This window comes from Notolabrus celidotus, chromosome 9, assembly GCF_009762535.1.
Source record: "Notolabrus celidotus isolate fNotCel1 chromosome 9, fNotCel1.pri, whole genome shotgun sequence".
NCBI lineage: Eukaryota > Metazoa > Chordata > Actinopteri > Labriformes > Labridae > Notolabrus > Notolabrus celidotus.
In genome coordinates this window covers 37,357,106-37,375,538 of record NC_048280.1, presented here as the reverse complement: position 1 = coordinate 37,375,538, position 18,433 = coordinate 37,357,106, and the positions used below count along the sequence as shown (strand labels likewise).

Here is an 18,433-nt window from a genome sequence, read left to right as displayed (position 1 = left end):
GAAGGTAACAGGACTTTAAGATGATCACTGTGTCAGAAGGTAACAGGACTTTAAGATGATCACTGTGTCAGAAGGTAACAGGACTTTAAGATGATCACTGTGTCAGAAGGTAACAGGACTTTAAGATGATCACTGTGTCAGAAGGTAACAGGACTTTAAGATGATCACTGTGTCAGAAGGTAACAGGACTTTAAGATGATCACTGAGTCAGAAGGTAACAGGACAACAAAATAGAGCAGAAAAATTCTAATTAATCTAAACCTGCAGAATCTAAACTTTATAGCTATGCAGCATACTCAGTGATGATAGAAACATTAAAGTAACAGAATACTACCTAAATGATTCAACCACAGAAAGGCTCTCTAACCTGTTGTTTGTATGTAGTTCTCTCTATGCTAGACCCAGCTGATCCTGGTCGCTCTGAGCTGGCGCTACGCTTCAAACACGTGTCCTGTGTAGCAGGGCGCAAGCCGTCAGACGGAGCAAACACACCTCGCAGCCATAACGCGGGAAACACGCATCCTGGGTGTGGATGATCCAGCTCTAACTATAAGCTTTATCAAAAAGGAAAGTTTGAAGCCTACTCTTAAAAGTAGAGAGGGTGTCTGCCTCCCGGACCCTGACTGGTAGATGATTCCAAAGGAGAGGGCCCTGATAACTGAAGGTTCTACCTCCCATACTACTTTTAGAGACTTTAGGTAGGACCAGCAGGCCTGCATGTTGGGAGCGTAGTGTTCTAGAGGGGTAACAGGGCACTATGAGCTCATGCAAAACTGAGATGTAAAATGTCCAAAAAAAACAATATATCAGTGATGTACATTACAGGTAAGATTAGCTGATTAATGCACTGCAGGCGGAGGAGCACGTCTGTGTTGTGTCCACAAGTAGTGCAAAAACAAACAGTAGAGGGTACACCTAAAGCGAGACGAGTGCTCGGGTCGCAGTTTCTCTAAATGAGCTAAATGACGTGGTAGGACTGACCCGGTCTGCAGAAACTGTAGCCGAGCTTGCGTGCTGTTTCTCCAGCAGTTTCTCATTGAAGGGGTCGAGCTGAGCGGCATCTGTTGTGACTGCTACAACCACCATGCAACTCTGAAATATCCCTTTAATGTGAAATAATGACAAACAACTTCACATGACTTAAAACACTGACAGCAACATTTATTACACTAAATTATTTAGTTGAACATGAAGAGACCAGCTTTACCGTACGAAACATCAACTCCAGTAAATCTCTGTGATATCTCTCTGCAGGAGGCACCATGTGACATCAGAGAAGAGACACACACACACACACACACACACACACACACACACACACACACACACATACATTTGTAAAAAACAAACTTTGTTTAATCAGAGTTTTTTTTTCATCTGGTCAATAAAAAAAAGTATAAAGAAGTGTAAAGCGATTATTGACTCAAGAAAACACTTTACAGAGTCTCTCATTTTCCTTTTTCACTCATGAAATATTAAGACTCTGCACTCACACCCACACACACACACTCTCTATCTCTCATACACACACAGGTCAGCTGCTGTGTGATTTTCAAAGCACAGTCTCTCTAAAGACTCCGATCAGACTGTGGGGTCGTTCAGGATGATCTAGATGAGACCCTGCCCTTGACCCTGCCCTTGACCCCGCCCTCGACCCCGCCCTCCTGTATCCTCCATGCTCAGCTGAGTCCTGAGCAGTGCAGGTGAAGGAGCTGAGGTCTCCACAGCTCCGCAGGTGTAGAAGACCAGGTGTCCTCCTTGGGGGACGGGGAAAAGTCTGAGAGGAACCCACCACCTCCTGTTGCTGCTGCTGCTGCTGCTGCTGCTGCTGCTGCTGCTGGGGTGGGTCAGAACGACTTGGACTCACCTGTGAGTCAGTGAACACCTGAGAGAGGACAGGTAACAGGTAAGTTTGTGATTAGATTGTCCAACATGATCAGTGTGTTACTGAACTGTTGATTTTTGTGTTTGTGTGTGTGTGTGTGTGTGTGTGTGTGTGTGTGTGTGTGTGTGTGTGGTTGTGTGTGTGTGTGCGTGTATCTCTGGTACCTGTTCTATATAGCTGGCACAGCGCACTGCCTCCTCCATGTGCTCCTGGTCAGACTGCAGGACGGTCCGGATGCTCTCCACGAGCTCTTGGACTTCAGGGGTCAGACCCTGAGCGGCTGGCTGATTCAGGATCCGTTGGACCAACTGCTGGGTGTGTCTGTAGCTCTGATAGTCCACCATGGAGGAGGGCCGGGGCCGACGGGGGGTTCGGCCATCTCTGTTGGCGCGTCTCAGGGTGACCTGGGCCTGAGTAGGTGGGGCCAGTGTGGGCTGTGAGGTCTGTGTCGAGGAGTCTGTGGTCTGAGGGGGGGTGACTGGGGCCTCGCTGCTGCTCTGAACTACAGTAAAATAAAAACACAGAAGAAGAAGAAGATGATGGGGGCGGGCAGAGTTTCATCTCATAGAATCAAAGACAGACTCTCAGCAGGAAGTCAGCAAGGTGCTTCAGAATAAAAGCTGGAATACTGGATAAACTTTATATGAAGCTGATCAACAGTGATCAATTTCAAATCCCTGCACTCATTAAAGATCAATAGATTCAGAAAACATAGACAACACACGCACCATACTAACACACACACACACACACACACACACACACACACACACACACACACACACACACACTGCTATAAAATAAAAATAACTGATTTAGTCTGACTGTCAGGGCAGATCTGAGAAGAAGGAGGGAATGTAAACATAGTTATTTTATAGCTATGTTAACTTTCCCTCCTTCTATCATATCTGCTCTGACAGTCAGACTAAATCAGTACAAGCAGCTTTTAGGAGATAGAGTGCACAAAGTGAGAGTGCAAAAACTGAGGGTGAACAGTTTTTGTGATCAAAGTAAGGGTGAAAAGTTGAAGTGAAAAAAGTGAGAGTGAACGAAGATGCTGGACAAAGGGTGTTTGGACTAAGTACAAATATTATTCACAAGAGAATAAACAAGAGAAAGAGAAGAGAAAGTTCATGAACAGTGAGAGTTACTAAAGTAATACTGAGCAAATAGACAGTGACCAAAGAGATAGTGAACAGAGTGATAGTGAACATAGTGATAGTGAACATAGTGATAGTGAACATAGTGATAGTGAATAGAGTGATAGGGAAGAGAGTGATAGTGAACTGAGTGATAGTGAATAGAGTGATAGTGAATAGTGATAGGGAAGAGAGTGATAGTGAACATAGTGATAGTGAATAGAGTGATAGTTAACAGAGTGATAGTGAACATAGTGATAGTGAACATAGTGATAGTGAATGGAGTGATAGTGACGAGAGTGATAGTGAACTGAGTGATAGTGAATAGAGTGATAGTTAACAGAGTGATAGTGAACAAAGTGATATTGAACAGAGTGATAGTTAAGAGAGTGTTAGGGAACAGATTGATAGTGAAGAGAGTAATAGTGAAGAGAGTGATAGTGAACAGTGACACTGAACAGTGACAGCGAACAGGGTGATAGTAAATAGATTGATTCTATACAGAGTGATAGTGAACTGAGTGATAGTGAACAGACTGACAGGGAACAGAGTAAGAGTGAAGAGAGTGATAGTGGACAGATTGATAGCGAAGAGAGTGATAGTGAACAGAGTGATAATAAACAGAGTAATAGTGAACAAAGATGGTGAATAGAGTGGTAGTAAACAGACTGATACTATACAGAGTGACAGTGAACAGAGTTAGAGTGAAAAGACTGATAGAGAACAGAGTTATGCTGTACAGAGTGATAGTGAACAGAGTGACAGCACACAGTGTTAAATTGAATAGAGTGAGAGTGAACAGAGTGACAGGGAACAGAGTGACAGTGAACAAATATTAAGTGAACTGGGTAATAGTGAATTGATGAATGAATAAAGTGATATTGAACAGACTGATGATGAACAATGACAGTGAATAGTGTTCGTGAACAGGATTGATAGTAAACTGAGTGATACTATACAGAGTGATAGTGAACAGAGTGATAGTGAACAGAGTGACAGTGACAGTGAACAGTGACAGTGATTTAGGTGAAGGTTTTCTGAGCATACCGCATTAAGTGAGGACATTGAGATATGCTGTATGGGTGACACCATCGTTCATTAATGCGTATAAAATACGTAATAAATATAATATGTAATTAATATATATGTTATGTATATCATATTTAATGAATATATATGTAATGTATGTGTATGAATCATATGTGCTTTGGCAACAACATGTCTTTGTTCATGCCAATTAAGCAAATTGAATTGAACAGAGTGACAGCAAACAGGGTGATAGTACACAGAGTGATACTATACAGAGTGATAGTGAACAGATTAATAGTGAACAAAGACAGTGAACAGAATGATACTATACAGAGTGATAGTGAACAGATTAATAGTGAACAAAGACAGTGAACAGAATGATACTATACAGAGTGATAGTGAAGAAAGTGTCACTGAACAAAGTGATAGTGAACAGAGTGATAGTGAACAAAGTGACAGTGAACAGAGTGATAGTGAACAAAGTGACAGTGAACAGAGTGATAGTGAAGAAAGTGACAGTGAACAGAGTGATAGTGAAGAAAGTGACAGTGAAGAAAGTGACAGTGAACAGAGTGATAGTGAAGAAAGTGACAGTGAACAGAGTGATAGTGAACACAATGGTAAATGAACAGGGTATGATTAAGAGGAAACAGACCTTTGGCTGCAAGGTCCATTAGTACTGGGTCACTGCTGGACCGATGGATCCTCGTTCTTCTATGAGCAACAAGACCCGGAGAACACTGCTGAGGAGGCAGAGGAGGAAGAGGAGAAGGAGGAGGAGTAGGAGATGGAGGAGATGGAGGAGATGGAGGAGGGACACCTGTTGATGACGATCCTGTTGGAGGACTCAGGACTGGACCTGAACACAGAAATACACTCCTGCTGTTAAAAATCATATCTGATATTTACTTTAAATGACAAATAACAGAATAATCTTCAAGTTGTACTCACACACACACACACACACACACACACACACACACACACACACACACACACATTTATTTATCTCTATATATATATGCATATACACATCTATTGATATGCATATATATTTATATATCTATTTATATACATATATATATAAATGTATATTTATATATACAGTATACATGCATATTCTGTGTATATTTATATATGCATATAAATACATATATATGATTACATAATTATAATATAATATAATATAATATAATATAATATAATATAATCTTTGACACAAGCTTATGCTAGTGGCAGGATCAACCAGGTAAGATGTCACAGCTTTGATCACCCAATTAGCATATCAACACATGATACACCTGTTAACAGGTTTGTGGACAGAAGTCTTACCTGCAACCGAAGGTCCTGGAGGAGGGGGGGTGGATGGAATCTCAGTGTCCTTAAATAAACAGACAGGTACACAGTTAGACAGACAGGTACAGAAATAGACAGACAGGTACAGAGATGAATAGTATCAAGATCAACCCTCAAAAATCCATCATCCATTTAAGTGGACGTATAAAACAAACTAAGGTACCTGTGTGACTGTGTAGGAGGAGCTTTCAGCAACAGCCTCATATGGAGGGGGGGGGTCCAAAGGACAGAAGACCTCCACCCCTTTTATCCGAGCACCGTAGACATGAGGGAGAGGTATCACACTGTCCCCCAACATCCTGCAACTCACAAACACACAAAGGCTGCCTGTTAGCTATATGTTATCTGAATGTTGGCTGCATGTGTTGGCTGCATGTAGCTGCATGGTGGCTGCATGTGTTGGCTGCATGTAGATGCATGTTGGCTTCATGTGTTGGCTGCATGTGGCTGCATGTAGCTGCATGTTGGCTGCATGTGTTGGCTGCATGTAGGTGCATGTTGGCTGCATGTGTTGGCTGCATGTAGATGCATGTTGGCTTCATGTGTTGGCTGCATGTAGCTGCATGGTGGCTGCATGTGTTGGCTGCATGTAGATGCATGTTGGCTTCATGTGTTGGCTGCATGTAGCTGCATGGTGGCTGCATGTGTTGGCTGCATGTAGATGCATGTTGGCTTCATGTGTTGGCTGCATGTAGGTGCATGTTGGCTGCATGTGTTGGCTGCATGTAGGTGCATGTTGGCTTCATGTGTTGGCTGCATGTAGGTGCATGTTGGCTTCATGTGTTGGCTGCATGTAGGTGCATGTTGGCTGCATGTGTTAGCTGCATGTAGGTGCTTGTAGGTTCTTGTTGGCTCCATGCTGGCTTCATGTTGTCCGCATGTAGCTGCATGCAGCGACTTGTTGGCAGGAGTTAAGGTTAGAGTTTGTAGTCACTGAAAACTAGCATGAATTTGAATGTAGCACTTCCTCAGGACTCCGTCAAACCCATCCCCCCCTCCCCTCGGAGCTTCTCCAAAACGACGCCCCTGCTCACATGCACAAGCGCCACTGATTCATGACCATATGATGGTGACTGATTCAAAACCGGTCTGGTGTTTTTGCACTACGTCAACTCATGTCTCACTCATGTCTCTCTCAGCGGTAAGAAAACACCAAAACATTCTCATAGTGAAAGTTAAAAACACAAACAAACATGGCTGCTGTTAGTACTCACAACTGTCATGCTAGCATTATCCAGTTGTACTGGTGACACGATATCAGGAGAAAAGTTATAATACATATATAATACTGTAACAGCTCTACTGTTTGTTAAACGTGTTCAGTGTAGATGTTCTTAATTCCTACAGTGTTGACAGTCAGTGAAGGCATCAGGAGAGGTGTAGAGTGTGCAAGCGGGAGAGAGGAGAGACAAGAGGAGAAGGTTTTCATTCATTCAAACATTGATTGTTTGTTGGTTGGTGTGTTCACAGCCGACACTGAGCTGTTATCAAAGCTCAACGTGTTCACAAATCGGCTCGTCATCCCTACAGCGTCCGGACGGACGCTGCAATACATATACATTTCTGTAGGACTTACTAAATGTCATTAATTCTTTTGCTTGTCAGAGCCCCCGTGGTGAGAGCTTTTATTTGTTTGTGCACCGCAAGTGTAAAATCAGAAATCATTAAGCATGATGTCATACCAGTCGGTGGCAGAAAGCAGAACAGTGGGCTACCTGCGGGCAAGGCGAGGTGTGTAGGAGTAGAAAGTAGAGAAGTAAGAGGGAGGAGGGGCCGGGGCCACAAACTCATCAGGGTCTGGGACCTGAGCAGCCTCTTCCCTGTCTTCCACTGCAGCCCTGGGCTCATCCTATCACAGAGCAGGAACACAATGACATCACACATTACTATATTGTATTGATCAAGTTATGTCGACCCTTCATATTATATCTTTTCATGTCTATCGTAGTCGAGACGTAAAACAACAGGTGTCCTCTGTTCCAGGCTTTATGCTAAGCTAGGTTAACTATGTTAATCCAAAAGTTCCCAGAGGCACTCAGAGTACAGGATGCAAAATAAAAACAATCACAACGTAAGGCTGTAAAGGAATTAATTACAGTCACTAATATTAACCTGTTACAGGTCATCTGAGGTGTGAGCATACAGTCACTAATATAAACCTGTTACAGGTCACCTGAGGTGTGAGCATACAGTCACTAATATAAACCTGTTACAGGTCACCTGAGGTGTGAGCGTACAGTCACTAATATTAACCTGTTACAGGTCACCTGAGGTGTGAGCATACACTCATTAATATAAACCTGTTACAGGTCACCTGAGGTGAGCGTACACTCACTAATATAAACCTGTTACAGGTCACCTGAGGTGAGCGTACACTCACTAATATAAACCTGTTACAGGTCACCTGAGGTGTGAGCATACAGTCACTAATATAAACCTGTTACAGGTCACCTGAGGTGTGAGCATACAGTCACTAATATTAACCTGTTACAGGTCACCTGATTTGTGTGAGCATACAGTCACTAATATAAACCTGTTACAGGTCACCTGAAGTGGGAGCCTTCAGTCACTAATATAAACCTGTTACAGGTCACCTGAGGTGGTAGCGTACAGTCACTAATATTAACCTGTTACAGGTCACCTGAGGTGGGAGCCTTCAGTCACTAATATAAACCTGTTACAGGTCACCTGAGGTGGTAGCGTACAGTCACTAATATTAACCTGTTACAGGTCACCTGAGGTGTGAGCATACAGTCACTAATATTAACCTGTTACAGGTCACCTGAGGTGTGAGCATACAGTCACTAATATTAACCTGTTACAGGTCACCTGAGGTGTGAGCATACAGTCACTAATATAAACATGTTACAGGTCACCTTAAGTGTGAGCATACAGTCACTAATATTAACCTGTTACAGGTCACCTGAGGTGTGAGCATACAGTCACTAATATAAACCTGTTACAGGTTACCTGAGGTGTGAGCGTACAGTCACTAATATTAACCTGTTACAGGTCACCTGAGGTGTGAGCATACAGTCACTAATATAAACCTGTTACAGGTCACCTGAGGTGTGAGCATACAGTCACTAATATTAACCTGTTACAGGTCACCTGAGGTGTGAGCATACAGTCACTAATATAAACCTGTTACAGGTCACCTGAGGTGTGAGCATACAGTCACTAAAATAAACCTGTTACAGGTCACCTGAGGTGTGAGCATACAGTCACTAATATAAACCTGTTACAGGTCACCTGAGGTGAGCGTACACTCACTAATATAAACCTGTTACAGGTCACCTGAGGTGTGAGCATACAGTCACTAATATAAACCTGTTACAGGTCACCTGAGGTGTGAGCATACAGTCACTAATATAAACCTGTTACAGGTCACCTGAGGTGTGAGCGTACAGTCACTAATATAAACCTGTTACAGGTCACCTGAGGTGTGAGCATACAGTCACTAATATAAACCTGTTACAGGTCACCTGAAGTGGGAGCCTTCAGTCACTAATATAAACCTGTTACAGGTCACCTGAGGTGGTAGCGTACAGTCACTAATATTAACCTGTTACAGGTCACCTGAGGTGGGAGCCTTCAGTCACTAATATAAACCTGTTACAGGTCACCTGAGGTGGTAGCGTACAGTCACTAATATTAACCTGTTACAGGTCACCTGAGGTGTGAGCATACAGTCACTAATATTAACCTGTTACAGGTCACCTGAGGTGTGAGCATACAGTCACTAATATTAACCTGTTACAGGTCACCTGAGGTGTGAGCATACAGTCACTAATATAAACCTGTTACAGGTTACCTGAGGTGTGAGCGTACAGTCACTAATATTAACCTGTTACAGGTCACCTGAGGTGTGAGCATACAGTCACTAATATAAACCTGTTACAGGTCACCTGAGGTGTGAGCATACAGTCACTAATATTAACCTGTTACAGGTCACCTGAGGTGTGAGCATACAGTCACTAATATAAACCTGTTACAGGTCACCTGAGGTGTGAGCATACAGTCACTAATATAAACCTGTTACAGGTCACCTGAGGTGTGAGCATACAGTCACTAATATAAACCTGTTACAGGTCACCTGAGGTGAGCGTACACTCACTAATATAAACCTGTTACAGGTCACCTGAGGTGTGAGCATACAGTCACTAATATAAACCTGTTACAGGTCACCTGAGGTGTGAGCATACAGTCACTAATATAAACCTGTTACAGGTCACCTGAGGTGAGCGTACACTCACTAATATAAACCTGTTACAGGTCACCTGAGGTGTGAGCATACAGTCACTAATATAAACCTGTTACAGGTCACCTGAGGTGTGAGCGTACAGTCACTAATATTAACCTGTTACAGGTCACCTGAGGTGTGAGCATACACTCACTAATATAAACCTGTTACAGGTCACCTGAGGTGAGCGTACACTCACTAATATAAACCTGTTACAGGTCACCTGAGGTGAGCGTACACTCACTAATATAAACCTGTTACAGGTCACCTGAGGTGTGAGCATACAGTCACTAATATAAACCTGTTACAGGTCACCTGAGGTGTGAGCATACAGTCACTAATATTAACCTGTTACAGGTCACCTGATTTGTGTGAGCATACAGTCACTAATATAAACCTGTTACAGGTCACCTGAAGTGGGAGCCTTCAGTCACTAATATAAACCTGTTACAGGTCACCTGAGGTGGTAGCGTACAGTCACTAATATTAACCTGTTACAGGTCACCTGAGGTGGGAGCCTTCAGTCACTAATATAAACCTGTTACAGGTCACCTGAGGTGGTAGCGTACAGTCACTAATATTAACCTGTTACAGGTCACCTGAGGTGTGAGCATACAGTCACTAATATTAACCTGTTACAGGTCACCTGAGGTGTGAGCATACAGTCACTAATATAAACATGTTACAGGTCACCTTAAGTGTGAGCATACAGTCACTAATATTAACCTGTTACAGGTCACCTGAGGTGTGAGCATACAGTCACTAATATAAACCTGTTACAGGTTACCTGAGGTGTGAGCGTACAGTCACTAATATTAACCTGTTACAGGTCACCTGAGGTGTGAGCATACAGTCACTAATATAAACCTGTTACAGGTCACCTGAGGTGTGAGCATACAGTCACTAATATTAACCTGTTACAGGTCACCTGAGGTGTGAGCATACAGTCACTAATATAAACCTGTTACAGGTCACCTGAGGTGTGAGCATACAGTCACTAATATAAACCTGTTACAGGTCACCTGAGGTGTGAGCATACAGTCACTAATATAAACCTGTTACAGGTCACCTGAGGTGTGAGCGTACAGTCACTAATATAAACCTGTTACAGGTCACCTGAGGTGTGAGCATACAGTCACTAATATAAACCTGTTACAGGTCACCTGAGGTGTGAGCATACAGTCACTAATATAAACCTGTTACAGGTCACCTGAGGTGTGAGCGTACAGTCACTAATATAAACCTGTTACAGGTCACCTGAGGTGTGAGCATACAGTCACTAATATAAACCTGTTACAGGTCACCTGAGGTGTGAGCATACAGTCACTAATATTAACCTGTTACAGGTCACCTGAGGTGTGAGCATACAGTCACTAATATAAACCTGTTACAGGTCACCTGAGGTGTGGGCATACAGTCACTAATATAAACCTGTTACAGGTCACCTGAGGTGAGCGTACACTCACTAATATAAACCTGTTACAGGTCACCTGAGGTGTGAGCATACAGTCACTAATATAAACCTGTTACAGGTCACCTGAGGTGTGAGCATACAGTCACTAATATTAACCTGTTACAGGTCACCTGATTTGTGTGAGCATACAGTCACTAATATAAACCTGTTACAGGTCACCTGAAGTGGGAGCCTTCAGTCACTAATATAAACCTGTTACAGGTCACCTGAGGTGGTAGCGTACAGTCACTAATATTAACCTGTTACAGGTCACCTGAGGTGGGAGCCTTCAGTCACTAATATAAACCTGTTACAGGTCACCTGAGGTGGTAGCGTACAGTCACTAATATTAACCTGTTACAGGTCACCTGAGGTGTGAGCATACAGTCACTAATATTAACCTGTTACAGGTCACCTGAGGTGTGAGCATACAGTCACTAATATAAACATGTTACAGGTCACCTTAAGTGTGAGCATACAGTCACTAATATTAACCTGTTACAGGTCACCTGAGGTGTGAGCATACAGTCACTAATATAAACCTGTTACAGGTTACCTGAGGTGTGAGCGTACAGTCACTAATATTAACCTGTTACAGGTCACCTGAGGTGTGAGCATACAGTCACTAATATAAACCTGTTACAGGTCACCTGAGGTGTGAGCATACAGTCACTAATATAAACCTGTTACAGGTCACCTGAGGTGTGAGCATACAGTCACTAATATAAACCTGTTACAGGTCACCTGAGGTGTGAGCATACAGTCACTAATATAAACCTGTTACAGGTCACCTGAGGTGTGAGCATACAGTCACTAATATTAACCTGTTACAGGTCACCTGAGGTGTGAGCATACAGTCACTAATATTAACCTGTTACAGGTCACCTGAGGTGTGAGCGTACAGTCACTAATATTAACCTGTTACAGGTCACTTGAGGTGTGAGCGTACAGTCACTAATATAAACCTGTTACAGGTCACCTGAAGTGTGAGCGTACAGTCACTAATATTAACCTGTTACAGGTCACCTGAGGTGTGAGCGTACAGTCACTAATATAAACCTGTTACAGGTCACCTGAGGTGTGAGCATACAGTCACTAATATAAACCTGTTACAGGTCACCTGAGGTGTGAGCATACAGTCACTAATATAAACCTGTTACAGGTCACCTGAAGTGTGAGCGTACAGTCACTAATATTAACCTGTTACAGGTCACCTGAGGTGTGAGCGTACAGTCACTAATATAAACCTGTTACAGGTCACCTGAGGTGTGAGCATACAGTCACTAATATAAACCTGTTACAGGTCACTTGAGGTGGGAGCATACAGTCACTAATATTAACCTGTTACAGGTCACTTGAGGTGTGAGCGTACCATACAGGGTGTCCTTGAGGTGAAGATCTGCAGGTATCTGAGAGCAGCTGCCATCAGACACACAGCTGTGGTGAGGGCGTTCAGAGCACACAGGGCAAACAGGACCTTCTGTAGAAAGCATAATCTCATTCAACAACAGCAGCTGAGATATGAGCACATAATTCATGACCTTATCTTTTTTAATATCACTTCAGTTCATATGTTCAGACTTAAATGTGTAAAAAATAGATATGAAAAGATGGATGACATGGCAAGCTTAAAATCCAAACACAGATTGGATAAAGAGTGATGCCAATCAGAGACCTGATGGTCAGCACCTGAGGGTACCAGAAGCTCAAAACAAGAGTCAACAGCAGAATAAGCTGAGTGGCTTTGGCAGAGAAGATTTGGCAAATTATCCATGGGCACAACCCACAAACTCAGCTCTGCTGCTCTTCCCACAAATGCATGTTCCTCACAAATGTGGCTCCACTTAAAAGGAAATAAACAGGCTTATACCATTTATTGCCAAGAAGCTTTGTTATGACAAAAGAAAGTAACTACCAAACACTAATGTCCTTACTTTTTGTGCTATGTTAATTTATCAGCACACATAGATGCGTGTTTTAGCTTCCCTTTTGCACAGCGGAGGAGGCTGAGACACATCATCCATCTTTATGAACTGTCAGTGTGTTAGAGCTGGAGCATCGCTCAGCTGATAAACCGCCACTGACCATGCACAATGACGGGTCCTTAATCAGGTATTAATCAACATCTTCAGCAATGTGTAAGGATGTGTGTGTGTAACTATGTGTGTGTGTGTGTGTGTGTGTGTGTGTGTGTGTGTGTGTGTGTGTGTGTGTGTGTGTGTGTGTGTGTGTGTGTGTGTGTGTGTGTGTTCATGCTCAGGTGTGTTTTGCCTTCAATAGGATCCTCATGGTGCTGCAGGAGTGAGCGGGATGAAGCTCCAGAAGCTTCTCCTCTGGACAATCTGAGGTCGAGGAGACAGAACAGCAATAACACACATCTCCAGCCTCACTCTGAAACAGACACACAGACAGACACACACACACACACACACACACACACACACACACACACACACACACACACACACACACACACAATGTTTCAGCTGGACTCTAACTGTATTTGTATCTTTGTGCTCATTGTTCAGAGTTTCTGATGTGTTAGAGTAAAGTGACCCAGCATGAACTCATTGGGCTATCAAACATGACGCCTTCATGATGTCACTTCCTGTTTGGTGACCAGGGGGCAGGAGTGACATCATGAAGGAGGAATGAAAACAGGAAGTGCTGAGGTGATGAGAAACAGAAGGTAAACAGCCTCACCAGTTGGCAGCTGGTCAGACTGGAAACCAGCTGGGCTCCCTGGCAGCATAGGATGAATCCAGCCAGGTTAAGGAGCACACACACCACAGACAGCAGGACAAACACATTCACCTGGATGGGGGGATGGACACACCTGACACAGATGAACACACCTAAACACACCTGAGCAGGTGTTTGGTTTCAGGCTAACTCAATCACAACAGAATGGGTGAAGGGGGGTGTCTTACCAGCAGCAGCATGGGCTTCCTCCAGGTGGTGAGTCCCACCACACCTGACAGGATCACCTGAAAACACACGCACAGAGAGAGAGAGTTTATTTTAATTTTACATTTCTGTAAATAATCTATAGTCATCTGTAAAAGATAAATGAAAATATTATTATTATTTTTGTTGTTAGTATTATTATTGTTATTTTTATTTTTATTATCATTATTATTTTTATTATTCATATATTTTCTTTCTTCTATACAGCTGTTAGTTTAACATTGAATCTTATTATTCTGTAATTGTTTGTAATTTTGTGTTTTATTTCTTTTTAAGCTTTAGCAATGATTACATATGTTTTCCATGCTAATAAAGCCCTTTGAATTGAATTGAATTGAATTGAATTGAGAGAGAGAGAAAGAAAGAGAGAGAGAGACATAAAATCACAAAACCAATACCCAAAAATCACACATCTACCAACATGATACACACACAGGTGAACATACACCTGTGTGTGAGCACAAACACCGCTCATTGAACTTGTACCCACCAAAACATGAAATATGTCATTCAATGTACCTGAACATGAATCAGAACCTGAACCTGATGCTGCATATCAACCATAGACTGTATAAAATATGGACGTAGTATCCGTGACGTCACCCATCTGTGCCTGAGAGCCGTTTTGAAGCCAATTGACGGCGGAAGCCATATTGGAAATGATGAACTCAACCAGGCAGAGTGTGACGTAAAGGGGCGGAGTTTGAGCCTCCTAGCCAACAGCTATGTGTTCCCGACCGGGAGTCAAGTCAGTCATGTCCTTATTTGGGCAAAAACTTGTAATCTTAATATCTTCTGAACCGTCGCGTTAGAAAAAAATTCACCCGTACTGTGTGTGCTGATAGAGAGAAATAAACTACATAGGGCCAAGCTGTTTTTTGAACCAGGCTGTAAACATGTTTATTAATGCTGCAAAGATCATCTCTTTGAATTGAGGTCTATGTGGTTTCCTGTGTTTCTGCAGCCAGCCTCAAGCGGATTCTCAATGAACTGCAGTTTATAACACTTACGCATTAGCTTCATAGTTTGAGACCAGAGGTTACCGCTTGACACCAACACTCTGTCATACTCAGGGAGCCGTCGTGCGTTGAACTGATCTGTTGTCTCAAACTGATTTAAGTCCTTCAGTGAAAAACATTGTTTTCTGTGATGTGTCTGAAACACAGCAGGATGATAAATACAGGTGTGTTCTTCACAACCTGTGTGTGTTCACCGGCTTTCCTTTAAACTGAAACATCATTCATGTTTGGGGCCCTTCAGAATCTGATATGTAAAGAGGCGGGCTTTGAGCCTCCTTGCCAACAGCTACAAGCAATTCAGAAAACACTTCCGTTGTTTTCTGATTTGCTGTAGTGTTTTCTGATTTGTCTTTGTGTTTTCTGATTTGCTGTAGTGTTTTCTGATTTGTCTTAGTGTTTTCTGATTTGCTGTAGTGTTTTCTGATTTGTCTTAGTGTTTTCTGATTTGTCTTAGTGTTTTCTGATTTGTCATAGTGTTTTCTGATTTGTCATAGTGTTTTCTGATTTGTCTTAGTGTTTTCTGATTTGCTGTAGTGTTTTCTGATTTGTCTTAGTGTTTTCTGATTTGTCTTAGTGTTTTCTGATTTGTCTTAGTGTTTTCTGATTTGCTGTAGTTTTTTCTGATTTGCTGTAGTGTTTTCTGATTTGTCTTAGTGTTTTCTGATTTGTCTTAGTGTTTTCTGATTTGCTGTAGTGTTTTCTGATTTGTCTTAGTGTTTTCTGATTTGTCTTAGTGTTTTCTGATTTGTCTTAGTGTTTTCTGATTTGTCATAGTGTTTTCTGATTTGCTGTAGTTTTTTCTGATTTGCTGTAGTGTTTTCTGATTTGTCTTAGTGTTTTCTGATTTGTCATAGTGTTTTCTGATTTGCTGTAGTGTTTTCTGATTTGCTGTAGTGTTTTCTGATTTGCTGTAGTGTTATCTGATTTGTCCTAGTGTTTTCTGATTTGTCTAAGTGTTTTCTGATTTGTCTTAGTGTTTTCTGATTTGTCTTAGTGTTTTCTGATTTGTCCTAGTGTTTTCTGATTTGTTGTAGTGTTTTCTGATTTGCTGTAGTGTTTTCTGATTTGTCCTAGTGTTTTCTGATTTGTCCTAGTGTTTTCTGATTTGCTGTAGTGTTTTCTGATTTGTTGTAGTGCTTTCTGATTTGCTGTAGTGTTTTCTGATTTGTCCTAGTGTTTTCTGATTTGTCCTAGTGTTTTCTGATTTGCTGTAGTGTTTTCTGATTTGTTGTAGTGCTTTCTGATTTGCTGTAGTGTTTTCTGATTTGTCCTAGTGTTTTCTGATTTGTCCTAGTGTTTTCTGATTTGCTGTAGTGTTTTCTGATTTGCTGTAGTGTTTTCTGATTTGTTGTAGTGTTTCCTGATTTGCTGTAGTGTTTTCTGATTTGCTGTAGTGTTTTCTGATTTGCTGTAGTGTTTTCTGATTTGCTGTAGTGTTTTCTGATTTGTCTTAGTGTTTTCTGATTTGCTGTAGTGTTTTCTGATTTGTTGTAGTGTTTCCTGATTTGCTGTAGTGTTTTCTGATTTGCTGTAGTGTTTTCTGATTTGCTGTTTTCTGAATTGCTGTTGTGATTTGCACAACACAAAAGTGTTAAATCCAGACACTGCACTCTAACATTAAACAGCAGAGGAGTTAAAATACATTGAGAGCACAGAGTGTATTCAGCATGTTAGATATAGTACTGTAACAACATGAACTCTACTGCAAAGGAGTACACACACACTCACGCACACGCACACACACACACACACACACACACACACACACACACAGTATTAATAGAGTAAATGGAAACCAGACGCAGTGGCTGCAGCTCATCTGTTTTTCAGATAAACAGCTGCTCTCTCTCTCTGACATCATTTCCGTTTTTAAAGGTTATTGACTGATAGAACTCTGTGTTCAAACTCGATCTACACTGTTTGAGCTTTCACTGATTAAAACAGGTTTCTGCAACTCTGATCAAACTCAGTCCATTCCTTTTCTCACAAAAACACACCCGAGTCCCCTCCTGTAACTCACCGAGGACCCGGCCCAGAACGGACAGGAGCTCCGGACGGGCGGGGAGCTGCTGAGGGACAGAGCCCCGAAGGACAGAGCCACCATGGAGCCGCCGAGCAGCAGCTGCAGCAAGCCCAGAGACAGCAGCGGCCGCCCGGGCAGCAGCAGCCGAGAGCCGCCGCCTGCGAGCCGGGACGAGGCGGAGAAGCCGCGGGGTCGGTTCCTGAAGCACGGCTCTGCGAGCTGAGAGGATCCGGGACCCGGACAGCAGGAGCCGGGCAGGACCACCGGGAGCGACATGTGAGGACAACCCAAACAAAGACGAGATCCTGCAGAGAAAAGGTGTGGATTATCCCAGATCCTCGATCAGGTCTCTGCTCGGTCCCATCTCCATGACGGAGTCTGGGTTCAACAACATGCAGGCCGGGGATCGACTTTCACATAGTTTGGCTGGGTCAGAGAAAAGTGTGTGTGTGTGTGTGTGTGTGTGTGTGTGTGTGTGTGTGTGTGTGGTAGGGGGGGGGGGGGGGACTCATGTAAACAGACTCCTCCTGAAATACTCTGGATCACATGCAGCCTGCACACATGTACATCTACTCTGAAACGGGCAGGGAGGGGCTCCATGGATCAGGACTGTGAGCAGGTCAGTGAGGGACCCGGGCAGTCGGAAGGCTGGCCCCCCAACCAGTGGCGTGTCCAGAGGGGTGGCCAAGGGTGGCAGAAGCACCCCGTAAAATCCAATTGGCTACCTCAGGGGCCACCCCAAAATCCTAAACCATGATTGGTTATTTGCCTTGTCAGAGGTGGGGTTTCTGTTCAGATCTATCATTTGGGATGAGTTAAAAGGCTGACTGTAAATTTCTTTATTAGTGCCCTCAAATGTGACTTTGAAGAAACATCTTTTGTAAGTGCTTAAAGAATTAAGCTTAGAATATTTATGACACTTTGTCATGTTTTTTTTTTTAAGTCAAAGGGAATATAACAACTGTTTCATACTTGAATAAATGTAGGTTGTACAGACAGAAAGGGTAAATGTTATTAATTTGTAAATGCAGGAAAGGTCTGATCTTAAACTACATAAAACCTCTACAGGCCTGTTTGGAGACACGGGCTGTTTTCGAAACCACCTACTATACTAGCAGTACGGACTGATTTGTCCAAAATTCAGTATGTAGTATGTAGTATGTGAACAAGAGCAAAATCTGCAGTATGCCAAAACTCCCCAGATGTCTACTGATTCGGGAAAATTTCACAGTATGCATCAGACCAGTCTGCCTCACGTACTGTTTCCCACAATGCACAGCGGCCTTTTCTTTTCTCTTCTTTTTATGACAGGGGCTCTC

The 18,433-nt window shown here is 42.7% G+C and overlaps 1 protein-coding gene across 1 annotated transcript; it reads right to left on the bottom strand.

Annotated features, from left to right (window-relative positions):
- Positions 1–1,136: 1,136 nt before the first annotated feature.
- Positions 1,137–17,770, bottom strand: fam189a2 (family with sequence similarity 189 member A2). The gene is made up of 11 exons (XM_034692602.1): positions 17,112–17,770; positions 14,036–14,092; positions 13,809–13,919; positions 13,377–13,496; positions 12,478–12,585; positions 7,125–7,258; positions 5,573–5,708; positions 5,386–5,434; positions 4,709–4,912; positions 2,050–2,387; positions 1,137–1,885 (listed from the first exon to the last, which is right to left on the bottom strand). Exons 1-11 carry the CDS (start codon positions 17,388–17,390, stop codon positions 1,553–1,555), a joined length of 1,869 nt encoding a protein of 622 aa, XP_034548493.1. The 5' UTR covers positions 17,391–17,770; the 3' UTR covers positions 1,137–1,552.
- Positions 17,771–18,433: the final 663 nt, after the last annotated feature.